This window comes from Python bivittatus, unplaced genomic scaffold, assembly GCF_059951505.1.
Source record: "Python bivittatus isolate LINGU-HERP-01145 unplaced genomic scaffold, Pbiv_v1 ctg000100_np1212, whole genome shotgun sequence".
Taxonomy (NCBI): Eukaryota; Metazoa; Chordata; class Lepidosauria; order Squamata; family Pythonidae; genus Python; species Python bivittatus.
This window is the reverse complement of record NW_028277038.1, coordinates 3,547,648-3,575,646: the sequence shown is the minus strand read 5'-3', so window position 1 is coordinate 3,575,646 and position 27,999 is coordinate 3,547,648. Positions and strand designations below refer to the sequence as shown.

Below are 27,999 nucleotides of genomic sequence, written 5' to 3'. Positions count from 1 at the left end.
TTTTGCTCCACAAGAGATCTAGCATCATGTTCTAGGACTGTCTTTACCCTAGCAATGGGTAAGCTCCAAATAAACACCCCCAAATAAATACAAATTCTTCTAATCCTCCCCAGAGACATCTTGAGAAAAGCTCAGATTTCCCCCCCACCCCACCCCCCCAAGCATTCAGTAGAAGACTGGAGAGGCAAATCCTAACCTTGGGAATGTTTGCCTCTTCCAAACAGGTTCACCCTCACCAAGCAAAAGAGCCAAGGATGCCAATCTTATTTATTTAGTTGTTACATCCACAGCCTACCACATTTCAATGAGTCTTGGGGATCTTGCACAATGAAAACACCCTTGCATCAACTAAAACATCCATGGTACAATTAAAAAGGGGGGGGGGGGAAGTCATGGCAAGCTTCTGATGACATCTCACATCAAGGACTGTCTTTCTGGATTACGCATAACAGTTTCCTCCCTGCCAGCGTGGCCATTACTGGCTGTGGATGACAGAAGCTCTAGGCCAACCAGCCTAGGGAAGAACTGCAGGTATGTTCAAGCACTCAAGGCCACAGGCAGCTCAGAGGACCAAATCAAGGTCATTGGGCTTTATTTAAGCAACGCAGAACAATGGTTATTAAAAAAAAATACGAATGGGAAGGTTTCGTTTGTACGTGTAGAAAAACAGCATGACTATGAACAAGAAATGAATCACAGTTGCTCTGAGATTTATGGGCCAAAGGGCCCTCCCATAATTGCTTTTTGGGGGCGGGAGACAAATCTTATGAACACATATTAAACAACACTAATGACTAAGGGATTTAGAAGTCGAGAATAATACACAAAAGAGTGGGATCGCTCTACGTAACCAATACAAATGAACTTCAACTTCCAGAAAGCAAGCATTTCTTAGAAACTTCAGCTAATATACAGGGCCAAGGAAAGTGTTTTGTTCTGAGGTAGCTATGGGTTCTCAGTAATTTATAAATGAACTAGCTACATAAAAATCATTTGGACTAAGTATGATCTTTGCTCAACAGATGTGTTGAGTTGTCTTTGCTCCCTGGCCAGCATTCTCACTGTATTATCAGCAGGAGATAATCAAAAGACATTCTCTTATATGTAGCATTTATCTAGTTGCGTTCAGGAGGGATACATCTTTTTTATTGGTTATTTTGGACCAATAAAGTCCAATTCATTTTTTAAAACGCAGTTACCCACCACAGGGAACGGAGCGTGTGCGCGTGTGTAACCATCGCTGAAACTGCAGCTGACAGGAAAAGGAAATTAACTTTTTTTCATCCCTGTTCTTTGCACTGAGAAAAGAGACTCCTTTTTAAAAGCCCTTTAGAGTCGGAATTTTTCTCTTTTTTTTCTGCATGGAAACAGATGCAGATTTAAAACGGGCTGACGGGACTTCTACGGTCCAAATTTGAGGTTTGCTCTTCTAGAGTTGTATGCAATGAACGTGCCATAAATCAATTGTAACAGAGAGCCAAATAATTTTGTTGGGATTGATGCTTAATTCGCTTTCTCTAGATATGGACTCATATAATGGTTTCTTGCTCTGGATTCCCATAACTGAGTGTCTGAGTATCTACGTATGGGTTACTATATGTAGGTGAGATCTCCCCAAATAATGCAGATGATCATCGTTTGTTGCTTTAACCTCAACCAAACATACTCATTCAGATTGATTATGTATTTCTCAGTTTGGGGTTCTATAGCGTGTTAGACTTTAGTTCCCATAGTCCTTTAGTCATTGCTGGTGGGGCATTATGGGAACAGAAGTCCAAAACTTCTGAAGGCTACCAGGTTGTAGAAACCTAATACAGTGGTACCTCGGGTTACGAACGCTTCTGTTAACGAACTTTTCGGGTTACAATCAGCTCCGGCCACAAAAAATTGCCTCGATGTGCGAACTCTGCCTCAGGGTATGGACAGGATACGTGGCCATTTTCCCTCCCGTGACACGTGGTCCGCGGCCATTTTCCCTCCCGTGACATGTGGTCCGCGGCCATTTTCCGCCCATGACATGTGGTCCGCGGCCATTTTTCCGCCCGTGACACATGGTCCGTGGCCATTTTTCCGCCCGTGACACGTGGTCCGCGGCCATTTTCCCACCCGTGACACGTGGTCCACGGCCATTTTCCCACCCGTGACACGTGGTCCGCGGCCATTTTCCGCCCCTGACACATGGTCATAGGGAGCGGGACTCTCCCTCCAAGCAATAGCCGCCTCCCTGTCCTCCACGCCAGAACAGATTAACGGTAATTATATTGAACCTTATGGGAAAATTTGCTTTGGGTCGCGACCAATTCGGGTTGCGACCAGAGTCACGGAACGAATTAAGTTCATAACCCGAGGTACCACATTTTGGCTCTGGAGGAGAACAAAGTCTACAAAATGACCACAGTAATATCAGTAATGAAAACAAATCAGGTGAGTAATATAAAGAAAACCCAGATGAGCATGGTTGTTTAATACAAAACATTATCGAAGACCCAAAACAAGGTTTTGATAGACTTTCCTCTCTTTTTCCCATGAATGGTGCTTCAGGACATAATCATGTGCCTTCCTTACAATCTCTCTATGGAAAAACGGGTCCTTAATCAAAGTTTTGGCCAGCTGGACAAATTCCTGAAAAGGAAGGATGTAGGATGGGCAATCATTATTAGTATTCTACTGTTAATGCTGGTGGTGCTTCACAAAACATCATCAGAAAGATCTCTGCCCTGTTATCGAGGTAGACCAGCTCAGGAAGCAGACACCAGGTCTACCCACCAGAAGATTTCCCACCAAGATTTTCCAAAACACAGAATAACAAACTCTTAAACTTCTTATTATTTATTGCGTTTCTTCTGTCTGATGAAAGAATGGAGGAAAGGGAACAATAAGGCCAAAGTCATTCTGTGTGTGTGTGTGTGTGTGTGTGTGCACGTGTGTGTGTGTGATAAAAGAGAATCCTTAGGTGGTGATAGTAGATCCTCAACTGTTCATTGGTGGGAGGGAAGGGGACATTGACCACTATTGCCCCACCTAAAATTCTCAACTGTTCTTGAAGCTCACCCTGTTGCCCAACACCTAATAGTGATCATAAGAGAGACTGGGAAGAACACAGCCCTCAGGACAATTTGCCAGAAAACATCAAAACCTTAAATGTTTTCTCTCTGTTCTTCACCAGTGGGACCTCATGGACACATTACAAATATAATAATAAAGTTCTGGTTCAGGAAAACCAACTGCAACTTATAACAAAAAGATTCATTTCTGAACACTGCAGGAAGTAACAGACTCGGGAGAAAAATGTTTTTTTTTTTTTTGAGGGGGGTTAGTTATATCAAAGACTAATGAAAACAGAACATCTAACTTCCTGGCTATACTTAACAGCATTCATCATGCTAAAAAAAAGGCTTAAGAAGAAAATGTATTTTCCACTTTGTGGCTTTACTTAATCTGGGTCTGCATTTTTATTCTTTCAAAGCATAGCCTTACTGCACGTAACTGATTATTGATGGAGAACTGAAATCTAATTTATGGGATCAACAGGATTAATTCTCCCATAATTCCTCCCATTCCCCAGTCCCTCCTTTTTGAGTCTAATAACACACACTGGTTAATTAGGAGACAGGGTGAACCTTCAAGATAATGTGCATACAGAGGACTTAAAATCTTGGTGGTTACACATTTTTCACAGCTGCGACCCGGGTGCCACAAACTGTTGGAAAGCTTAAAACAAATAAGATCAAGGTTTTCAGTATGGTAGTGGAGCTACAAATTGCCTTGGATGTGACACATCCTGCGGGTTACCCACAAGAGGTGGGTGGGGGAGAATTAGGTCTCAGTTGAAAATGTAACCCCCAACTCTGCTTCAGCACCATGAGACATGGACAGCTTCCAATATCCAATTCTTTCATTCTCCAGGAGACAGAGTAGATAGATATAGATAGATGATAGATAGACAGAGATATAGAGATAGACAGATCCCACCAGGGCTGGTATCATTTTAGCTTTTCCACCCAATTTCTGCAGATTCAGAAATGTGGCTGTGCCTTTGTACCTGTGGCCAAGATTATGACCAATGACACAAGTTCTTTCATGTTAGTGATGATGTACAAGGTGCTAGGGCAAGGATATGAATACTAGAGATGTGTAAGCTTGGGAAAATATGGGGAAATGGAAAAAAGATGTATTTCTCCTCTCCTCCCCAATTCCCTGCTAGGCTTCCCTGCCCTTCACCCCATTATTCTCAGACCTCTTGCAGAAAAAGGAAGGCTGGACAGGAGCCACGATGAAAATGCTAGAGCAGAACTCGAGAGACCAAATTTGCTCTTAGTGGTGGAAGCTAACGGGGCAACTTTGGACCAGTGATGCTCTCTTGGGCCAACCTACCCCACAGGGTTGTGTGGGAAGAAATGGAGAGGGGAATATTAAGTATGAAGCTTGGCGCTCCTGAAAGAAAGACAGGATATAAATGCAGTGAGCAAATATAATAGATTGGTGATGGCCTGAGATGAGGAAGCAAATCTGCAGGAGATGGGGGGGTCCTTGCTAAATCCAGAACACTTTGCTGTTCTACTGAAATCCAGCAGGAGATCTATCTGGAGCACACATAACCCCCCCCCCCCATACACCTTGTCTACACAGGACCCAACATATTTTTAACTTAATTTACTTAATATTACCTGGGGGGTTGAATATAATAATCCAGTTGTTTGGTGCAGAATTACTGCAGCATTTCCTGGAATATTTCTCGCCAGCACAGGAACATTTAAATCCATTGCCTGTTACACAGAAAAGAAAGAGCTCACATTTGGTAGGATGGAGACCTTGTAGGTAACTCTAATGCAGGCCAGTCAGTTACAGAAAATCAGCAGCTTATTACTTACTTCGCCAAGTCTCATTCCAAACAGAAAAATATTTTCTGAACCCACTACAGCCACCACAGTACAGTTTCATGTACATAGAACCAAATGATCTCAAAACAAAGCTGGATCTGGCTAATTCTTGGAGGAGACACCACCAGGAAATTCCAGGCTAGAATTTGAAGAGGCATCCCGAAAGAGCACATGTCCATGCAGTCAGCAGAAGATGAGCTCAACAGAATTGGGCATCTAGAGCAGTGTTTCTCAACCTTGGCAACTTGAAGATGTGTGGACTTCAACTCCCAGAATTCATCATAACTTCGAACAGTTGTTAAATGAATGGTCGTAAGTCGAGGACTACCTGTACTGTTCCTTTCTTTGAAGTCCTACAGAGCTTGATATGACCTTGCCCTTCCCATGAAGCATTTTTTAGAGCAGTCTCCCATAGGACCCTTCAGCCAAGCTAAGGCAGGACGGTGTGATGGATGTTCTTTCAAATCCTCCCTTCTTTCCTTCCACGCTGGCTGGGAAATTCTGGGAGTTGAAGTCCACACAACTTCAATTGGCCAAGGTTGAGAAACACTGCTCCAGATTCTTGGGCGTGGAGAGGAGCAGTGAATAGCACAGGAGTCAGCATGATGGCCTGACTCCCAATGTTCCCGGAATGAACAGGAGGTGTGTCTCCCACTGTGAAGACGAGGCCAACCAGGACATTTATCACTGCCAAGTTTGGAAGCACCACTGTAGCAACCATGGGGGAGCCACCATTCGTCTTCACAAGAAGCAGGACCTTTTCTGCACAAGCCCCAGTATTTCTTCTTAGTGCAATTTGACAAGGTTCCTCCCGGCTTTCCATAGACAAGTAAAAATCTTTTCTTTAAATTCACCTTCAGGATGAAATCTGGGCCCTGTCTGGTTTTAGACTCCTGTTGCATGTTCTAAAGTTTTTATAGAACCTTTTCATATTATTCAAAACCCAGCAGACCACTCCAGAACTTTGGTGAAGAAAGAGAGAGGTGCATTTCCAGTCATACTGATCAGGCTATGTCACTGACATTTAAGTGAAGTCCTAAGGGCGTCGGCAACCCTGCCAGAATTTTCTCTTAATCTGCGCTGGAATCTTTTCAGTCCTCATCCGTGCAAAACAATGGCATGAAGTACTTATGCCCGTGGAAGCCTCATCTGCCTACACTCGCTGGGCAAAATCTCCAACCTGGGGTTTCAGTTGCCAGCATCTGGTTTCAAAAAAGTCATGGAAACCTCTCTACCTCTGCAGGCTTCATGGCTCATCTTGTACAATTATCGAAGAGTTGGGGCCAAAGAGAGAAATCTACTCTTCCGGCTGCTCGATCCATACCGATTTGGCTAGCACTTAGAAGAGAATGCACTTTTAATTCTTCTCATTACAGCATCCGACGGGGCAGAGGAAGGCAGGAGATTTTCCAGTGCCCTGGAAGCAAAGCAGGACAACCTGGGGAGGGTAAAGCATAGTTGATTATTTTGAACGAACCCACAGGCCAAACGTGGCTACACCTTTGGGGTGCCATGCTTGACGGGCAGGCTAGTGACACCGTCCCCCACGCCGGTGCCCCCCAAACATGTGAACTCCGACTCCCATAATCTCCAAGCAGGTTGAATTAGAGGGAAGTGCAATTCCAGGCTAGTGTGAAACATTCCACCATATGAGAATTGATGTAGTGTAACAGAGAAATTACAGGAGTCAAAATCCAACGCAGGTAAAGAGCATCGGGTTGGATGATGGCTGAGTTAGATGCGTTTCACTCCCTTCTCCTCTGCTTCCTTTTTTCTTCTGTTCCTCCTCCTCCTTCGCTCCCAAGGCAATAGGGTCTCCAAGGGAGGGAAGCTGAATGTATTGGTTCTTTTTGGGGAAGGGTGGGGAGAGAGATTCCTTTCAAAGGAAACGGAAACATTAATCCAAGCAGAGGCCTAACCCATCCATTGGGTTGTCGTTTCACACACATACAACACACCCTGCTATTACATCAGCAGGGAAGACGGGAGCAGATGGCGAAGGCAGGAGACGAACGCTTGGCTTTGTACCAACCGAGCCTACCTGAATGGATATGCAGTAAGCAATTATTGCCCCAGATGACTGGGGAATTTAAGGCAGCTGTCCTTTCCTTGAGCCAGGTGACGGTGTGATAAAAATACCTGTAATGTGGATGCACTAGAATGCAATGACTGACAGGGCGTCCTCCCTTTTCAGAAGCAAAATACGATATAAAAGCAATCCAGGAGAGGAAGCCAGTTGATTTATTATTGTTATTCCCCCTCGTCCCTTTATCTCTTGGGCAAACATTAAACCCAAGTGCCAAATTACAATACAGAACCCTCAATCTGTAAATCATATTCTTCTTCTTCTTCTTCTTCTTCTTCTTCTTCTTCTTCTTCTTCTTCTTCTTCTTCTTCTTCTTCTTCTTCTTCTTCTTCTTCTTCTTCTTCTTCTTCTTCTTCTTCTCCTCCTCCTCCTCCTCCTCCTCCTCCTCCTCCTCCTCCTCCTCCTCCTCTCATTTTCAGGCGTCTGTCCAACTTGCTTTAGATCTCTTTAGTCTGCACCTAAAAATGGCCATTAATGGATAATTCAGAGAGCTGCCCCTTGATTTAACTAGGAGAAAAATACGACCTCAGGAGGAGGAGGAGCAGAACCACGTTCAGAGGTCCCACATTGAAACTCCTTGCAGATGGAACCGTAACACATCAGGGAAGAAGACTGATTCAAACCATATTCCGGGATGAGCTACTTCTCCTGTTTGGGAGAGGCTCCCCAACCTTATCCCACGTAGTGTTACTCAGAGTAGACCAGGCTGACGGCTGCTTTCAACAGTTGCACCATCGTTCAAGCCAGGCCCATGGCTGAAGGCTGCCTGGGTGAATGGTCTAGAAGCTGGAGAAATATGCCCTGAAACGTTCTGCATTCTCCCTTCCCTTTTTTCCTTTTAATCAAAAGGGTTCGAAAGCAGCATTTCGTGTTTTTTTTCTCACACAGGCCCACCGGGCTGCAGTTTCACTATATCCTTCTCGGCCAACGGCAGCTTTGGTTAATGAAACAGGAATTTGACAGATGGTGCTTCCTCCTCTTGGCCATCTCAGGTAGGAGAACGCGGACTAATTAAAACGGCCCCATCCCTCACAAGTTGTTTTCTCGTCTTTCTCGGGAGATGCGGCTGCTTTATTGTCAACGTCAGCCAGATTGTCTAAGAGAAATTGGGCAAAATAAGTCAGATGTTAAAAAAAAAAAAAATGGGGGGAGGAACCAGACGTGGAGAAAAACCCGGCTACTCTGTGCGTGATGAGCTTTTTGGGAAGGGAGGGAGGGAAAAACTCTTCCTCCCTCCTAATGATCTGGAAATCTGACACTACATACGGTCTGCTCTCCGTGAGCTGTTATGCTAATTCACTTGTTCGATGCCTGGCTAGGATCTCAAAGTTGAGAAAGTGAGTCCTTTCCCATAAATCATGCAAGTTTAGAGTTGGAGCCTGTGTTCTTGCCTGCGGTCTGCAGCCGCCGAGAAACGTGCCTTTTCATCTTCCCGTCTCCCCTTAATCTCGCCTTCTTTGGGAGGAGCGGGCCCGGATCTCCCAAGGAAGCAAAAATAAACAAGAGGAGTTAACTAGCAGACTTGTGCTCAGTCAGCCTCCGGGTGATTTCTGGCTGCTCCGCGTTATCTGCAATTCAAACCCTACAACTTCAAGGAGACAATCCGGCAATTAATGTGCTAAATTAAAAGGCTTTGCCGCTCCAGCGGAGGGGGGCAGGATGCATTTCCAAGCTTCGACTGACTTTCACCTGCAACTGCACCGGCCGATACGGTCTCAATTATTTCCCTTTCCCAGCGGCGCCTTCGTACTCCGAGTCTTGTTTGAAGAGGGGAGTTGAGCCCAAAGAGGTTTTATCTTGTCCAAAACTTCCTGAATTTGATTTCCAACTTCGCTAGTATGTAATCCAGGGAGGCTTTCTGACCTTTATGAGATCATGAAAAGAAAGTGGAGATTTATGTTCTTCGTTGCTTGCTTCCTTGTTCTCCGTTTTTAAAAACTTTTCTCTGGGCACCACACTTGGAGTTTCTCCCTGGGCTCGTGAGGGCTAGAAACGCTTCTTCTACAATCAACTTTAATTAAAAGCTGGGGTGCTCAGATTTCAGGCCTGCTGCTATGGGCTGGAGAGAGGAATTAACAATCAAGTGAGCTATTTAGCTATTCCATAATTTGGGGGCAGAAGAGACCGATAAATTAGCAGTGGGCGATGTGCATCTTCTGCTTGTAACTGCCAGTCCAAATCAGAACCAAAATGAGAAAAAGAGGACTGACTTTTAATAATAGGGTTGATTAAACTCTGCAAGATAAAATGCACAGTGGGCTTCATCCAGAGGCCTTTTTTAGAGGGCAGAATTTTCATTTGTGTTTTCCCCTCTGCAACATGTATGCCGGGATGTGCGTGTGCGTGTAGATATTCTGGTTTCAAGTCACTGGGCAAAACAGGAGAGTGAAAATGCTTAAACAACAGTCCATTTCACAGGACAGTTCAAACAGCGTTGTCCTTCATGGGCTCAGGAACATCAACAGAAGGAGGACAGAGGTTTTCAAGAAAGGCAGAGGAATGCCTCACACGGTTCTCCCCTCCTGGAAGTAAGGAAGAATTACCTCTAAAATTGCAGCAGACATCCCTTCTGAAATGGAAGTGTTTACGACAGCAAAACACTTTTTCACAACGGCATGAAGATCTTCCTGGGCGATTGCTGGTAACAGATGTACCCCATCTGCCCTAAGGGGTAAATTCAGCTTGTTAATCATCTTACTGGACAGTAACTCCCACCATCTCTCCCCATTGGCCAAGATAGCTTGGACTGAAGGGAGACAGAAATCCACAAGGTTGAGAATGATATTCCAGGTTTCAGGTCCTTTCGTTTAGCCATAACCACCTACCTGCATGTTGGAAGTCCCTAACCAGGTCAGGAAACAGTAATCAGGGATCTGGCACCTTGTGTTTGGGGACTTACAAATTCTCCCATATTTTAAGCCTTGTGTTTCTTTCATGATTTTTTAATTCTGTGTCCTATGGAATGTCCAGTGTGTCCAACGTAACTGTCCCTAAGCTGCTCATTTCTTTTACCGAGTCCTTCCGTTCTTAATTTCTAGATGTTTGTCCTTCTAAGAGGTCAGCTGTGATTTCATTTCTTTTAATTATTTATCCACCCATTTGTATGCTGCCTGCTTGAAAGATTCTAGCAGGCATGTTCTGAAGCATGACATGGAATCTAGATCGTTTCTCCTGAGGCTGAGACACAAGGCTTCTCCAAATGTCAAGAGCTGTAGCACTGACCCAACCTCTTTCAACAAGGTCAGCTTAGTTGAACTTCCAGAATGTATTGATCTCTTGGAGAAAGTAAGAACAATCTTTCCATAGGTTACCTAAAGACCAACCCATTTCCTACAAATGCAGCCTGGGGCTAGCTTGCGACCTTCCAGTTACACTGCACTACAATCCCCAATTACTGGGGGGAAAAATACTAAGTTTTAATTACACTTTCCTTCTCTGCCCACCTACACAGGAGTCTAAACTCTGCTATTTTGTATTGTGCCTTCTTTGTAACCTCAAAGTCAAATCGATGGAGACTCTTGACTGAGCTCAAATGTGAAACTAAGGATCCCTGTCTGTAATGCTTTTTACTCTCCCAGCATAAAAGGAGATTTCATTATGGGATGGGCAGGCTAGCAGATGTGGGATCCTGCTATGTGACTCAGTGTGCAGTGTCCTTCACATGCATTTCTTCAGAAAGAGGATCGTTTCTAACTCACGTGATCCCACAAGCCTCTCTCCCAGTCTCTGGGTGTCTGGGCAGAAAACGTACTTTTTAGCTGCTCAAAATTTCAGCGACTCTTGAAATCATGGTATAAAGGAGGAATTGTGGTATGAAGGTTCCTGAGACCCTCAAGGTTGTGGCCCCAAATAACCGGAGGAGAGTCAATTAGAGAAGGTTGGTGCAGGATTTCAGGAAAATAAATGAGTTTCCTTCAGGAAAAATGAATCTTCTTATGCTTTAGAACAGCCTACCTGTTCACTTTCTCCTCAACTTCTTCTGCGAATGTTGGATCAGCCTACAGCAGAAAAAAGAACATCACTCACAAATTATTGCACGCCAGGAAAACAGCATCCAGATTGAGAAAATAAAATCACTGGAGTTGGAAGAAGTCATTTGCTCCTACTCAGTGTAGGAAGCCAAAGTAAAGCATCTCAGAACAAAGGTCCATCATGCCTACATTCACGTCAGAGCAATTAGCATAATGTTCTAATCTGGGGGCTATCTCAAACATTGCTTTTTTATTCATTTTTTCAAAACTTTCTCTCCCCCCCCCGACCAAACGTGCACACACACAAACCCACACCCCTCGATAAGTGGTACTGTACTTAAAAGAGAGAGAATTTGAGGAGTTTTCCAGATACGCAACGTCCTGGCTGGTCCCTCTGGCAGTTTCAACAACACATTTGGGAGGAAAGTGAAGCAAATATAAATTGACAAGTGGACTGCCTGAAGTCTAAACTAAGAGGGGAGGCATTGAAAGTTAAAAAAGACAAGACACATTTATATTATGTACCTTTCCCCAATCTTCTCTTCCACACCAGTTCGCTTTCAAATCTTGCAGTGAACCAGAGTGGAAAGAAACAATTAATGGGGGAAAAAACACGCCGTAGCAAAACGGGGAGCGGTAAGAAAACGGTGCAACGTTTAAATGAAAGTGTAGTTTTGTAAAGACAAGGTAATATAAAAGGAAATTTATCCTAGTTTGGACACCTTACACAAAGACCTAGCTCTCTGGAGAAAGCTCTAATGCTGGGAAAGGTGGAAGGAAAGAGAAGACCAGCAGCAAGGGGGATGGACACAGTTACAATGGCAATGAGGGCACTGTTGGAAGACCAGCTTGGGGACAGATTGTCATGGAGAAAATCTGTCTATGTGGTTATTAGGAGTCAGAAACAATAGCTGTGCTCAAATAAAGCAGGCTATGTCCTAAAGTGAGCTCTTCGTTCTCGCAACCTGCTGTCAGCCTTACTAGGTAGACCAGACAGGAAACATGACCAGAGAAGCTAATTCTACTTTATTGTAAGGCTACATTAACAGCATCTTGCAAGTCTGATCCCCCACCCCCAAACTCCGAGAAACTAGGGAGGTCCCTTCTGAGCCTCTTGCCCCTTCCACTATCTTGTTGCGGGCTATGCTCCCTCTTATCTGACCATTCCTAGGCAGCATCTCTTCCAGCCTCCCAAGGTCTTTCCCACATGCCATTACACCTGCTACGAAAGCACATTCCCAGCCCACGGTGAATCACAAGATGCCCAACTCTTTAGCTTAATCTACCCCGTGGTGCAAACTGGCCCTCAGGGAAAAGGAAACAAAATTGTGATTCATCATTGCATTGGAGATGGGTGGGGAAGGGAGTTAACACATGACAATCTGATGTCATTCAGTCTCTTACAAAGAAGCCCAAGTCATTTTAGAACAAAGTAGCTCTTGAAGAAAGACAGGTGTTGTTTGCCAATTAAGAGCAAAAAGACCCATAGGGCACGCCCCGGCAAAGCTGATATAGCACTTTCCTGGGCAGCCCTCTCTGCTAGAAATATCTCTAGCCAAGATTGATTAAGGGACAAGGAAACATGGAAGTAAATGTTAGCATAGCATACTTGAAGAATATTTAGGAAAGCTATTTGGAAGAGGAGGATGGTAGGAGACTTACAGCAGGTCCAACAATGATCAGGTGTACCCTGGAGTCTTCCTGGTGCCACTCTATCAAGCAAACAGGAGAGAGCTCTGGTTAGACCAAAATTAATGTAAGATGAGAGCATGGCAACACTGACTGACAATAGCTGGTGGCAGAAGGTACCTTGATTGTGTTGGGTGATACAGTTTCAAGTTGCTATTTTAGACCTGTGGAGGTGACAAGACAGAGAAGATGCCTACAGAAAAATTGGACCCAGAATGGTTGAGGACTATGTCACTGACAAAGAACATTTTTGAACATTTCAAACAGCTGATGGCATCTCTTAGCTTCCCCCTAGCATCTGAGGTCCAAGTTGGGCTGTAAAAGAGCAACATCTGGAATCCCCCTCCTCAACTTTTCTCCTGAACCACAAAAAATGTTAGAAAATCCAAACTCTGGTCAGATGGACACAACAGCTGCTGCTAGTTTGCATCACATTCCAGGCCCCCTGACTCCTCAAATTACGCCTCCCAATCATCCAGAAAGATGCCCATTTCTGGAGTCGTCAGTGCCAAATGTATTGTAAGAGGTTTGATGGGAAAATTTTGACCTGAAAAAACATCCAGCAGATAAAGGGGATCTTTGACTCTCCTTAGTCCACAGATCAGCAGGAAGATGTATAGATTCTGGTCGTCCTGGGGAATCCCTGCAAACAAAGCATTGTCAAAACTTCTTAAGCTTCAACAAATCAGAACAGCTCAGAAAATTAAGAACATCAGAGACCCACCAAGCAAACAAGCCAATTTGCGAATTGTTGATTCCAACCCAACATCTTCACCCTTATTAATCTACCAAAGATCATCTTTGCGTGTTCGCTCTCTCTCTTTCCGCTGCTTTTCAAAACTATCTTTGCCTTAAAGAGAGATAGAACTGGTCCACCATGGAAAGTTCACCAAAGGGGCATGCAAGTGGACGCTGAGTGGTCAAGAAAAGACAAGGAACTTTGCCACCTTTCCCGGAGAACCAAAGGTATAAAAAGCAAGAATGAAGTTGGTGTCACGCCTCCTCAAGAGTACAATGAGGGTGACAGAAGTGGGGGTTAAGGGCTGAATGGAGAAATGGAGTTTTTTGCATCTCTTCCATGGGACAATGGTGGCATCAACAGGGGCCAAATGCCCGGGTCAGACTAACCAATCCACATTGCCCTGAAGTCTAACTTGTTGCCACAATTCCTGCTGTATTCCCAGCACATCTGGAGGTTAGAAAAGAGGTTGGTCCCATCGTATGCAGACTCCAGAAGCTTCGTTAATGTCTCCAACCTCAGTATATGCTACAAGTAATTCCTTTTTTTGGAAAAGGAACTGAACTGGAAAAGATATGGCCATCATCTCTCTTTTTATGGTCTCTCTCTCCCTGCGGTGACCTTTTAAACAAAAGCCTCGGTCGTTGCTTCCCCTGTCCCCCACCACTCCATTTTTAAAATCTTTGCGATCTCTTTCAAGATTGGTATAAAACATGGGGATGATCAGTTAACCTAAACCACCTCCCCCCATACCGCCTGTTTACTTCTCCTAAATATCACCAGGGGCATAGAGTCCAATCCTGCAATATTGCTTTTTTTAAATTAAAACCCAATCCGGAGATTTAAAAAGGCTCTCGTTTCTGTAGAATTTGCCACCGCATCATTAAGCTTCAGTCAGAACAGGCTATGCTATAAAGCTCCAGACAGCAGAAGGCAAGAAAATGTAAAAAGTCCAAATAGCTCAAATTGCAAAATGCGGGCTGAAGAGAAAAGAAGAGAAAAGAAGATCCATAATCAAAATATCCTCAGTGCTCCATAAACCACAAAACTATTTTGCTTTATCGTAAAGAACAAAAATTACCCTTAATGCAATTTTAATATTCCAGTAAGGTCTAAACCGTTTCCGATTTTACCCACACTGATTTTTTGGGGGGTTGTTTTTTTACAGGTAAGTTGTTACTGTATTCATAATAGTGAAGACCTGCATTTTTTAAAAAAGGAATAAGTCTTTCAGTGCTGACCTTTTCCTGTTTTCCTTTTCCACCCTTCACAAATGCGTAGCAACAGAGCGTTCAAGTGCCTCGAAACGTATTAAAAGGTTTCCCCCCCCCCCTCCCCAGCTCTGGAAAATGCTCTCTGCGAATGCAAACTTGGGAATCAAAACTCTGTGTCCCTTCCACCCAAGGCGACGTGAGGATGGGGGTGTACCTTGGACTACAATTCCCATCATCCTGGGAGGGAAGGCTGGGAGTCGCGGCTAATTGAGAGGCTGTGTGCTAGCGAAGCTGAAGGCCTTTTACTGGCTCCGTCTCGTTAATATATGGTGGATTTTGCTGGTATTCCCTGTATTGTCATGCAAGGCTTGGAGGATTAGACATGCACGTTAATAAGAATAAGGAGTTTTCTGGGACACACGCGTGCAGATTCTCTCTCTCTCACACACACACGCACACACACAGACTCAGAAGACTGAATCCAGACCTCAGTGCAATTATTCCCCTCTATTTCTGTGCTGCTAGTAAGGAGGACGTTGCCGATCAGAAAACACAAGCTGTGGGATCGACCCCCATTAAAAAATCTGAACGGAACAAAAATATTTACTCCAAATTTTTGATGAATTACTATAACAGACAGGGGACAAACCAGCCTGCAGCTTGTTTCCCCATCGTTCCCCAGGAGCATTCTGCAAAAATACCCAGGGTGATTCTCCAACATCCTGAGTATCGTTCTTAGTGCTCCTCTACCTTCCAAAAGGAGAGACCCCGGGTTCAGCAAACCAGGAAATTGCTCAGGTTGGTGGAAGGAAGGGTGAGCCGGTGCCCATCTGCAGTGCGCTCGATGGAAATGTTTAATTATCTACTTGTCACCACCGCTCAGGTGGAAGGAAAAGTCTTCTAGGCTGCTTCAACCTTGAATGGCTGACAACGCGAAGCTCCATCCGGCCACCGCCCCCAGTTGGGCACCAGTTCGGAGGCAAAGCCGCAATTCACAAGGGGCGATGTGTGACTCGGGGATACTCTACCCAACCGGCTAAGGGTTCAGTAACAGAGGCCTGATGACCTTCTTTGCAGACGCTTCAGATGAAGAACCTTAATTCTCTCTTTAGCACTAAACAATCAACTTTCCCTGGCTGGCAGAGAACAGGATTTCGGTAGAAAAGGTTCCAGGTTCAATTCCCCAGCATTTCTAGGCAGAATTGCAAGGGGGGGGGGCAAGAGGGGGAGGAAGCCTGTTTAAACTGGGATAACAGCATTAGGAGGTATTCGGGTGGTTTGCTAAACTTCCCTTCCCTTCCCTTGATTAAAACTGCACTGCTCCAAACCTTTGTCATTAAATTTTAAGGTATGATTGGAGGAGAAGGGCAGAAAATATAGGTTGGGGAACTGCCTGGCACCCACTAGTGGTTCACCCCTCCCAAAATTATACCTCCAAAAGCACAGAATGCCTTTTGTTCCGTTCTGAAATAGGTTTCTATTCGGTATGTAGACACATTGCTTTTGGGGAGAGAAGTGGGAGGAGAGGTGGTGGTAGTAAGCACTATTTCTCCAGAAAGTTGGCATTCTTCTCTTTGAAACGGCTTTCCTTTGGGTTTAAACGGAGAAAAACACCAGAAGCAAGTGCAATAACAAATTCTGTTTAGCTTCCAATTTAGAGACTCTACAAGAGACTCCACGACTTAAGTGGAAATTATGGCCTAAACAATCAGCACTGGAGCAACAACAAAACAGAAGTTATGAAACCAGAATCTAGACAAATCCATTCGGAAACAGCTATCCAATTGCTCTCCCCAATTTGGCCACCCTGGGTGGCTGTAATAGCAATTTATTTTAACTCCATTATTGCAAGCCTGGTCATTTTCCTACTGCCGGTGTGGGCTAGCAACGCTTCCTCCATCTAGCATTAAGGACAGCTCGCTATTCTGGAAAAACTGGCATTGCGTTGAGATGAGTAAACCAGGATTCTCCAGGATGCAGTTCCAGAAAGGGAACTGTAGCCGGGGAACAAGAAGTTATACAATCTGCTTTGACTTCTCTTTCTATCAAGAGCTAAACTAGCCAGAAATTGTTTGGTTAATGTAGGAAGTCCCTAAATGCAGAGCCCCAATGCTTTGCTTCATTGTCCCTGTCCTGGTTTCTGCCTGGTGGAATGTCACATCTGGATCTGACTTAAAACTGAAGACTGGTCCTTGCTGGAAAAAACAGGGTCTTGTCTGAACCAAGAGATCCTAGGATGATGATCCCAGAGCAGGGTTCACATACCTAGAACAAAGTCTGGTTTATCACTTTGAGTGGTGAGAGGTGTTAAGACCAAGACTCCCATTTTTTTGCTCTGAGGTTATAGAAGGATCCACGTGGGATCCAAGCTAGTGTGCTCTGAGACAGAATTCTTCAACTTCCACCTATTTTCCCCAGGTTAAAAAAGGCTGCCCTTTGCCAGTTTGAATCGGGCCCCAAATCGTTCCAAGCAGGAAAAGAAGCCTTAGATCTCCAAAACAGAAAGAGATTTGTGCTTGGAAAGCCTTTTCCTGAGAGTGCTGGGAAAAGTCATGCTTGTATACACTTTTACCTGCCCTCCGCAGAAATTCTGTCCAGTTATACTGCCTGTTCAGAAGGCTCACGATCCCTAAAAATGAAAGTAAATTAGGGGTCGCGTATTCAATTGCCCCCCAAAAGCAACCCGGAATCATTTTCAGCAGGTGGCTTCTCATTTGGGAAAACGACAGACATAGGAAATGTTTTTCCGGGGGCAGAAAGAGGATTTTGAAAATACTTGCCTTGAGCTTGGACACAGATTTTGTTCCTGATTTGAGGCTTTGGAAAATAATAATAATTAAAAAAAAAAAGAACAAGAACAAGAACAAGAACAAGAACAAGAACAAGAACAAGGGAAAAGCAAGTTAATAACTGTGACCCAAGGGAGACTTTTGCAAAACAGTTCTATTTCAGACATTGCTGTTCTAAATGTTTGCAGAGAATGGTAAAGAAACAAACACGCTTGTTTTCTCTGCAAGGCTCATCCTGGTTGCCTCCCAATTCATCAGAATCACTTGCCCACAGTCACCCCTCTTAAAAAGAAGATCTGTATCATCTACTTAGAGTTCCTCCATTTGGGGATATAAAAAAAAGTTAGACAAGAGGAACAGGGCCTTTTCTGTAACGGCCCCCCAATTTATGATATCGATTGATTGACTGATTGATAGATAGATATGCAAGAGACTGAAATCCTACCGTCATTCAGGGTCATTGTTTCCAATCAGCACATGTGAATTCCTGACATTAAAAAAAATATAAAGACCCCCAGATCAAACGCTTCTACTTTTTAAAAAATGGTTCTTTCTTTCTTTTCATGTCATGTCACTGTGAGGCTTTTATCCTACGCAGGCCATTTAGGAATATAGTCAAGGAAAGGAAGAAATAAAGAGCCCGCTGCTGCTTTACAAGACGAACAGTCTAAAGACACAGCAAAGGGTAAAGCTGCCCAGATGTCTGGTTAAAATTTGCCCCTTTTAAAAAGAAGCTTTTCAGTGACGTCAGAAGCTAATCAGAGCTAGCAGCCTCAAATGAGCCTCAATCAATATTTATGGGAACCAGCAATCAATTTCTGTAACTTGATGCAATTACCAGGTTATTAGCAAAGCAGATTTTTTAAAAAAATACATATATAGGCTAGTTTTCCAGCATTTTCTAGCTTCTATTAGACTTATTTGTCCTTCTGGGCGAATGAGGGAGGGGGACGAAGCCCACAATCATCTTTAGGGAGAAACAGGAGGTAAAAAAAAAAAATCAAAAGAAAGAAAAAGAAACAAGAACAGTTAATGAAGGCTGCCGTTTCGAGAGGCAGGGAAAAAAAAGAAGGTTGCCAACAAAGGAGGCTTAATTTGTTTTGAAGGCAGAGAATCATAGCAGAAGAGGGTACTTATCTAGAGTAGTTCTTTTTGAAGGTATCAAAATAAATTAAAGCCCTGTCTGTGATTGCTATCAAACACTGTATTTACACAAAAAGCAATTCTCCTTTGGTCGTGAGCATGCTGAACCAAATCTGTCTTTACGTTAGGCCTGCAAAATGCCACTTTCAAGCCAGACACAACCCTAAATTAGCTTTTTTCCCAGCCTTGTGTTTCTAGCTGCAGTCAGATTGCAAAGCCCATTCTCAACTACCCTAACCTTGGTTTGCAAATGTAGAGGTAAGCCTAAAATTAGCACGCCTCCCGCACCCACCCGTTTCTAAAAGCGTGCTTTTGAGTTCCAGGTTTTGCCATTTGCTGCATCTGAATGCTGCCAGCTTGGGGTGTTGGCTTGTGGGCCAAGGAAGGTAGGCCACTCAGCATCGCTGGGGGAGGGGGCATACAGATTGAATAAAAAAGGAATAAAATAAGGCTTGCAGAAATTTGAGTTTGGCTGTGGTTTGCTGAGGGAAGAAGAAAGCCAGAGGGACCGAGAGCAAGGACGAACAGAGACCCTGAGGTTGGGAACTTGGCCTGATCTTCTCAGCTACTCCATAAAACCTTCTTTAGATGTTTTCCACCTCTTTAGCCACCACGCTGCAGGAGACCGAGCTCAAAACCCACATGCAAGGCCGTGCTGCCATGAAAAGAATGGGGGCCGTGACCTCGGGTTCCCTTCCGCTGAAGAAGACGGGGAAGCCGACATAAATCATGGCTGTGTTAGGATGGAAATTGAAAGGAGAATCTCATGGAAACGGCTGAATCCTTCGCTGTTGCTCACAATCTGTTCCTCAGACCGGGGCAGGGGGGGTGCTGAACCAGAATGGAGAGGAAGTCCAGCAGGAACCCCCCAACCTGTAGCTAACTATGCTCACCAACATTTGAATCTAAAAATGAAGCCTCCTGCAAGCTTTTCATACAGCAGACCAAACCTCCATGTTCAAGAGGATGTTATCCCAAAATACCAGATTCAGGGACAAATGGACCATGCTCCCCGTGCATTTACGGAGAAGAGGTCTATGAAACCTAGTTTTGTTTTGCTTTTTAAGACTTCTCCTCCTGTTCACACAACCCCTTCGCTAAAACATGGCGTACATTCACGTTTGGCCAGGTGAGCCAAACCTTTGCAGGAAGAACTTCAAGCTCAAAAGCAAAAAACTTCAAAAGCAAGAGAGCAAAAAGAGAGAGAGAGAGAGAGAGAGAGAGAGAAAGACTTTGTGCACTCCCACCCTGAACAGAATCACCTACCCAATATGTCGCAGCCGTTTCCTTCATGGCTTCCGTGAAGGACACAGCAAACCTACAGACACAAAGAAGAAAATGCTTCTGAATGCCTGGGTCTGATTTCCTCAAAAGCCACATTCTCAGTGAAGCACCCAACCCAGATGGGTTTCATTCATCCTCTGAAAAGCCTCGGCCATCTGCCTTTCCTCCCTTTGGGCACTAGGATGATTTTACGAAGGGCCAGAGTGCTACCCAAAGAATTGAGTATTAGGACCACCCTTCTGCATGTAAATAATTCACTTCCTGAAATTGCCAGCTGGAAGTGGGAATGATCCATCTCAGAAACTTTGGAGATTAAGGCTCAGCCTAATCAGACCCGCTCTTGGGGTTGGGTTTGCACGGGTGCAGCCAGCTGGTGCTTTCCCCCAAGTTAGTTGAGATCCCTTGACTCTGGCTTTTAGAGGGATGATCCCACTCCAGATCTTTTTGATCCAAGCAAAAGGGATGCTTTTTAGCAGTTGCGTTCTGATCAAGAGAGGTTCCCCCAAACTGGTGCATTGGAAAAGAATGGGCTCTGAATCTATAGATTCCCCCTGCCCCAGGTCTAATGAGGGTCCAAACAGATTTCAGTTGACCCACGATATAACAATAAGTATTAGGAATAAGGAGGAGTAGGAGGAACATGGCTTTACCTAGCTTCATCCAACACCTTCCCCATAACCTGGGCCTTCTCATCATTTTTGGCATCTTCATTAATATCCGTTCCTCCAAAGATGATTCCAAAAGGAACTGTACTGCCTGAAAAACAGAGAATTTTAACCCTCCAACAGTTACTCCAGTGGCACAGGTGGGGCCACTTGGCCCCCCAAAACTTAGCTCTGTGATTAGAGTTGGCTAAGCTGAGACCCTTCCAAAGATCTCCCCTTGGGGTACGCCAAAGAGAACTTCCTCCAATGTCCACGTTGGAAGGCGCCTGCAAATACATTTCTTTCATTTGGCCTCTGGGTTTTGTTTTTTTCGAGGATGGTTCTTGGCTTGCTTTCTACTATAGCTCATCCTCATTTAGCAACCACAATTGGGACCAGCCATTCAGTTGTTAAGCAAAGCAGTCCCTAAGTGAAACCATGACTGTGCTTACGATCTTGCTTCAGCTTTCCTTTGCTTTACAGACCTGTGAAGGTTGTCAATGCGAGGACTGGTCGCAAAGTCACTTTTCCATCACCACTGTAACTGTGAATGGTCGCTAAATGAGGCAGTCACTAAACGAGGACTACCTGTATTAACCATCTTCCTTTTTAAATCTGTTTTGGTATTCCTTCCTTTGAAGGAGAAGGTGCTTTTAGCCATGTTAAGTGCTCTTTTCAAATAATAGAGGCAAAAGCAGGTTCTCTTTCTCCAGCCAAATCTAACCCACTCAAACCTGTTCTATCATCCCAGCTCTGCTCTGTTGATACAAAGAAGGGCAATTCGCTTTGCCGCACCACTCTCTTTTAAAATCAAACATCCGCCTGCTGTTGACACTCCCTTCTCAAAAGCAGCGATGCTAGCAAGACCATAAACATCACTCCTTGTTCTTTTTAAACATTAGAAGGGGGGGAGAAACAATTAACTGGGCAGTTTTACACTCCATTAAGCTAACAAACAGCAGCAGTGATGGCAGCTAATTAGTAACAACACTGCTTTTAAATTCTAGGTAGAACGAGTTCACTTGTTAAAAATGAATCAGGTAACTATCAAGAACGGGCGTCAGAGCTGGCAAAGGCTTTCGCGACCTGGAGTACATATTTTACCAGCCGTTCACAAATGTCTGCTTTCTGGAGATGTTGGTCAGGATGGTCCAGCACCTCTGGACAGCACCGGCTGAGGAAAAAATGCAGCCAGACAGGAAAGCAATAAGTCCCCGATGTTGACTTGCCAATTAAATGCATTTCTTGGAGAGGAACAATCAACAGATGGCTTTGAGTTTAATCCTGGCCTTATTCTCCAGTTACAAAGAAGTCTGCAAGTTAATAGAAAGGATTCAGGCTATGTGTGGTCAAGCCACCATATCCAGCCTGCAAAAAATCTATACAACCACTAGAGGGCAGCAAAGCGATACAGAAAAATCTAGGTCGCCGCTGCCATCTAGAGGCTGTGTCTATTATTGCAGCCCAGATAGAGCTGACCTATCAAAGCTATACCTGATCTCTGTACGGCAGGTGGGGAGAGCCTGTGCCAAAAATGAGGTGGGCCCTGGCTGAAAACTAAGTTGGGTTTAATTTAGTTTGCATTTATGATAATCAAATACGAGCCGCATGACAATTCCTCATTTAATAATTTCTCCTTCTCTTGCACTGAAGGTGACAATTCAGCAACTGCTTGGGGACTGCCCTCAAGTTTCAGCAGCTCTGGGGCCATGGCCAGGATCTGTGCCCCGACCGTCATGGTTTCCTGGAAGGTTCCTCACCAGAAGAGGAGCAGGATGAAGGCCAGAAGGAGTCAGCTGCCCAAAAGACCATGTAGACCAGCAGTTCTCCAACATTTTGCTCTCAGGACCCCTTGACATTCTTAAAAATGATGACCCCCAAAGAGCTTTGTTTATTTGGGTTATATCTATCAATATTTACTGTATTAGAAATTAAAACTGAGACAAAATATTTGACTTCGCGGACCCCTTGGAAGGGTCTTGGGGGGTCCCTAGACCACACTTTGAGAGCCACTGTTGTAGACAATGCAGAGGGACAAAAAGGGTCTTGAAAATGCTACAAGGCAAAGGCTTGCAGCAATCATTCCTTTCACCCGTAAGTACAAGCAACTACTATTTTCTTAACTCATTTGGCTTACCACTTTTGGGGCTGTCTCTGGATTTTCCCCCACCTCAACTCCTGTGTTCTAATAAATTGGTTTGCCTTGGTTTCTGTAAGGCTGGGCCAGCTCTCAACCTCTTTCTTATCACGTCCCTGGCACGTCCTTTTATTGTTAGCTTTAGACCACAAAACAGGACACCAACTGACAGGACAGGATAGGCAGCGTCTGGCGCGGTGCAAAACTCCTCAGTTTTGCTGGAGAGGATTATAAGCTTCATCAAACCAATAAAAAAAAATAAAGACAGCAGCAGCAGCAGGATCTCAGCCATAAATCAGGATTCAAAGCTTAAAAAGAAGATTTGCAGAGCGATCTCAAATCTAGCCCAGCGAGAGCTGAGTGGCTTCGTTGCCCGATGAGCCGAAAGCCGGCCAAAAATCCTGCAAACCGCACGCCGGCTTTTTAGAGAAGCGGCTTGTGCTTTTCCAAAAACAACACCGTTTCCCACCCCTTTCAAAACCAAGAGCCCTTATCTTACCTTGAAGAAGTCTTCCTGCTTTAAAGAGATGGATTCCCAGGGCGGCCTCGAACTTCTCAGAAGAGATGAGATTTGAAACTGCCAACGGGGATTCATAATCAGAGGTATCCTTCAAGATGCACAAATGCCCAGCGGCTTCTAGGTGGTCCCTTCGGAAAACAGGAGCAGATGGAATAATTTTTAAAAAGGCAGGATATTCACATTCACTTCTGCAGGAAATAAGTCCACGAAGTTGCACTGCTTCAAAAATCTGTGAGTTGTATATCATGGGGTCACGAAGAGTCGGACACGACTTAACGACTGAACAACAATATCCCTGGAAGAAGACACAGTCTTCCTGTGTTGGGACATCTTATAAATCCATCTGATTCAGCAGGCGGTACTCCCCCTCCCCAAATGGCCGAGAGGCTGGATGCTCCAAGGCTTGCTGAAAAAGAAACCCCCAACTGTAGAAAACTAGCTTGTCAGGGCCCTAGAACTAGCTTTCTCCCTTAGAAAAGCATAAGAAATTTCACATGGACTGAGCTCCGTGTTTGTACTTATTTGCAGAGAATGCCAAAGAGTAACATTAGAGAACTTGCTTTGCACACAGAGAGTCCCAGATGTTCCTGTTAACAGGAAGAACAACAGGTGAGAAAAAGAATCTCTTTCTGCCTAAAATTTCTGGAAACTCGTGTCCACTCTTTGCCCTGGCTCTAATCGTGCTGATAACACACACTAATTGTGCTGATACACACACACACATGCACAATATGAGAGAGAGACAGACAGAGAGACAGACAGACAGAGAGTTGGTATAAGGTATTTTTCCCACTGATGGGACGTGAAAAAAGGTCTCCTTGGAAAAGATGAATACTAACAATTCGACGTCAGACAACATTTTGAATTATAATGATGCAGCTACGGATAAATTTACAATAAACAGAAAGGTTAATGCCAGCTCCCATTAACTCAAATGTCTCAACTCAATTTGAATTTAAGTATGAATAATTGGTGTTGAAGCTCCAAAATAATGTGTGTGTGTTATTATTATAAATGTGTTATTTTCTCCAACCACCATATCCCAAAGTTCAGAAAGTTCCAGCACAACAGAAGTCAAAATAGGTTTCCTTCCTTCCATTATACCCATTACCATGATTTACATTCTGGTTCAAATTAATAGCCTTGCAAATTACCAATGATTTCAAACTAATTTCCTAATGAGAGTCAGGAGAGAGATTAGCAGCTGAAGAAAAAATATATCACTGCTGCCTTTTCTAGTGCATGCAGAAAATATGTTACGTTTCCAAGATTTCCAGAAATTCCACAAAACATTTTCCTTCCAGCACGGGATGCAATTCACCGATGGAACTTTTTCCCACCAGGAATATCAAGAACCAGTTCTGGTGCAAGCTGTGGTACCCTATCCCTGTGACACTCTCACTTCCATAAAGTTGGACTTTGAAGAAGCAGGATGAGGAGAGTATTGACGCTTTTGAACTTTGGTGTTGGAGAAGACTCCTGAGACCACCGTGAACAGCCAAGAAAACCGATGGATCATTGAACAAATCCACCCAGTGTTCTCACTCAAGAGACAAAGGACCAGGCTCAAATTATCCTACTTCAGACACATGATGTGAAGACCCAGCTCTCTGGGGAACGCTCTGATGCTGGAAAAGGTGGAAGGAAAGAGAAGAAGAGGATGACCAACAGCAAGGGGGATGGACTCAGTTACAGTGGCAATGGGGGCACCATTGGAAGAGCTGAAGAACCAGGTAGGGCAGAGCAGATCATCATGGAGAAAACCATGTGTGGTGGCTAGAAGTCAACACTGGTTTGAAGGCACATAATCAATCACACAATCAATCAGTCAGTGGAAAGACTCAGCTCACTTGAGAAGTCTATAATACTAGGCAAGGTGGGAGGAAAGAGAAGAAAAGGCTGACCAGCAGCAAGGGGGATCGACTCAGTTACAGTGGCAATGGGGACGCCATTGGAAGACCTGAAGAACCAGGTTGGGGATAGATTGTCATGGAGAACATCTATCTATATGGTTGCTAAGAGTCAACAACAACTTAATGGCATGTAATCAATCAATCGATCAATCATAACCTCCAGAAAGGGCAGCTCCAAAAGGCAATTAGAGAAATTCAGAGCTTGAATAATGCAAGCAGTCCCATTTGCTAGCAATCGCTACCCACGTTTGAAGACAATAAACCTGGACTTCACCTTCCAGCATGGAAACTCAGGCCAACCTTCGTGGCAAGGCTGTTGTGGGGAAAAATGGTCAGAAGGAGGGTTTATATGATGGCTTGAGCTCCTGGGTGAAAAGTGAAGCTAAGCAAGATACAATACACACCCACCCATATGAGGACGCACCTTGATATCAAGCCCACCAACTTCTGAGTGGAGACATCTTGGATCTACCGTATAATGAAAACTGTCTCCTTTAAGAGAGTGTTGGGCTCATTGTAGACAGCTTATTTATAGTTTTGAAAAGGTATTATTATTATTATTATTATTATTATTATTATTATTATTATTACTGATGCAGCGCTTTCAGAGGATACAGAGGGTGCCGTCTGCGGTTTGTTAGGGCAGGGGATTGTGGCTGTGATTTTATTCATTTATTCCTTCATTAAGCGCTTCCTTCAGGGCAGTTCTAAACCCTGCACAGTCAAAAATTAAGTTTGACGGGGTCATGTTATTTTGTTATACATTTTAACGCGTTTTATGGCCAGGAGTCTTGTTGATTTACGGCCATCTATGAAACTTTTATTTAAGATGAATACATATTTGTCTGTATGGTGCGTATACGATCAACAAGCAGGCAGGCGTGTAAGACCCAGACACCTTCTATAACAGGGGTGTACTACACACAAACACACACACACACACACACTGTCTGACATACATCTATCTACAAATGCAGATAAATACACAAAATACAAAATAAACACACAGAATAAAAAATAAACACAAAAATGTACAAAATAAACACACAGAGTACAAAATAAATCCAACAAAATACAAAATAAACACAAAAATATACAAAATAAACACGCAGAATACAAAATGAATACACAAAGGTTGCATTCCCACGACCTGATTACCCCGTTTCTGATTCACCCCATAGATGCACTGGGCTCGCCCCACACCTTCAGCCACGGAAGAGTGAAAGCAGGCTTATCATTCACCAGGTTCAGCCCGCCAAGCGAATTCAGCTGCTTAGACTCCTGACCCGGGTTTGGCGTGTCGTGTGAGCCCAGCCAACGGCACAGGCTTCCCTTTCCACCTCCTGAGCTCTCTCTCCAGCCGCCGATCCGCCCTCTGCAACCCTGCCCGGCTTCACCTGACGGACTTCCGCCTGCCCACCCACAGCCACGGGTCACTAGCGCTGCAGAAAGGGGCACCGGGCGGCCTCCAGCTCGAGGACCCAAAGCCGGCCGTGGAGGCCACTTACTGGATCCTCCGGGCGGTGGTGCGATTGCCGGTTTGCGCTCGCCGGGGAGCCAGCAGGAGTAGACGCATGGCGACCCGACAGCTGTGCCCTACTTCCGGCGGCGTCCCAGGCGGCTTCGTCCCCGCTCTCCAGTCACCGGAAACCACGTGCCCCTCTTCCACTCTCTTCCCAACTCTATGGTAACCTCCCTTTGGCTGCGGCGGTCCGCCGCGAGGAACGGCCGCTAGGCAACAAGGTGGGATGCAATGCCGTTCCGCTTCCTTTCGTTAAGGGCACAAAGACCTAATAAAGATTGCGGAGAGTTTGCATGAATCTGAGATGCAATTTCAGATTAACTCCAAAAAGAGAGCGCCCTGTATTGGGTAGAAGATATTCTACCGTGTGTTCTTGATCATCTCTTAAGAAGAAATATTATACTGGGGAAAAATGGTTGCAATTTTTTTTAACAGCCTAGATTGGTGTTTCTCAGCCTTGGCCGTTGTAAGACCCGTGGACTTCAATTCCCAGAATTCCCCAGCCAGCATGCTGGCTGGGGAATTCTGGGAGTTGGAGTCCACACATCTTAAAGCCACCAAGTTTGAGAAACTCTGGCCTAGACAGTTAGATAGAAAGAATCAGAAGTCAGGCCCCATAGGCCAATCACCATATATAGAGAGAGAAAATGTTACTATCCTTAGGAATGTTCAACGGTCACGTATCAAACAAGTAAGGAAGTGTTTAGAAGAAAGTAGCAACTGATTCAAACATTTAATGTAATTTATATAATAAATGGTCTAGGGGGCCTGACTTTTGGTATACCCTCTCTGTGTGTTTACATATTATCATTTTACTTGATCGACTGCATTATTTGACTACACTTATTACATTGGAAAAACAGCCTGGGCTGTGGTTGCATTGACCTCCAGTAACACAATGCAAAGCTCCCCAAGTTTGTGGACTCCCCAACCCCTCTCAGGTCTCCTTAGAAGCAGAAGCTCCTATCATCTGAGAAAAAACCCCCCACATATATTTGCACACGTAATTCCCTTGGCTTTGTTTAAACCCATGTTTTATTATTCCCTTGCAAACCGCTCTAACAGCAGCAGGAACAGAAATGACATTACAGATAGCCTGATCGATATTTTCAGCTGCCCGTCATTGCGCTTCCTGCAAAGGCATACAGGATGTCCTGCCTTGGGGATGACAGACGTCAGAAAGAAATGGGAAACCGGACAGCCAATCTATTGAGATGGCTCGGCTGTGCGTTTCCTTAAAAACTCTGATTTCTTTCAGTCTCGCCATTATCTGCATCTGCGGTTTTTTCCTCCCCTTAGAAAAGAGAGATAGCGGCCAGCTTTTGATTTAAAGCAAGATCCTTTCGAGGGAGGCGGGTGCTTCTTCTCGACTTATCTCTTGAAATAGGAAGAAGCATTTCTCTGATTTCTCATCTGGCATCTCAGTCCAAACCCCCTCGCCTCGGGAAGCCCAACTTTTTGAATTCTC

The 27,999-nt window shown here is 44.5% G+C and overlaps 1 protein-coding gene across 1 annotated transcript; it reads right to left on the bottom strand.

Moving 5' to 3' along the window:
- Nucleotides 1-237: 237 nt before the first annotated feature.
- GLT1D1 (glycosyltransferase 1 domain containing 1) lies at nt 238-26,639 on the bottom strand. Its single transcript, XM_007423779.4, has 12 exons — nt 26,518-26,639; nt 23,076-23,224; nt 20,446-20,551; nt 19,778-19,829; nt 17,360-17,396; nt 17,152-17,208; nt 13,174-13,269; nt 12,600-12,649; nt 10,921-10,964; nt 9,510-9,630; nt 4,668-4,766; nt 238-2,622 (listed from the first exon to the last, which is right to left on the bottom strand). Exons 1-12 carry the CDS (start codon nt 26,583-26,585, stop codon nt 2,476-2,478), a joined length of 1,026 nt encoding a protein of 341 aa, XP_007423841.1. The 5' UTR covers nt 26,586-26,639; the 3' UTR covers nt 238-2,475.
- Between the last annotated feature and the right edge of the window lie 1,360 nt (nt 26,640-27,999).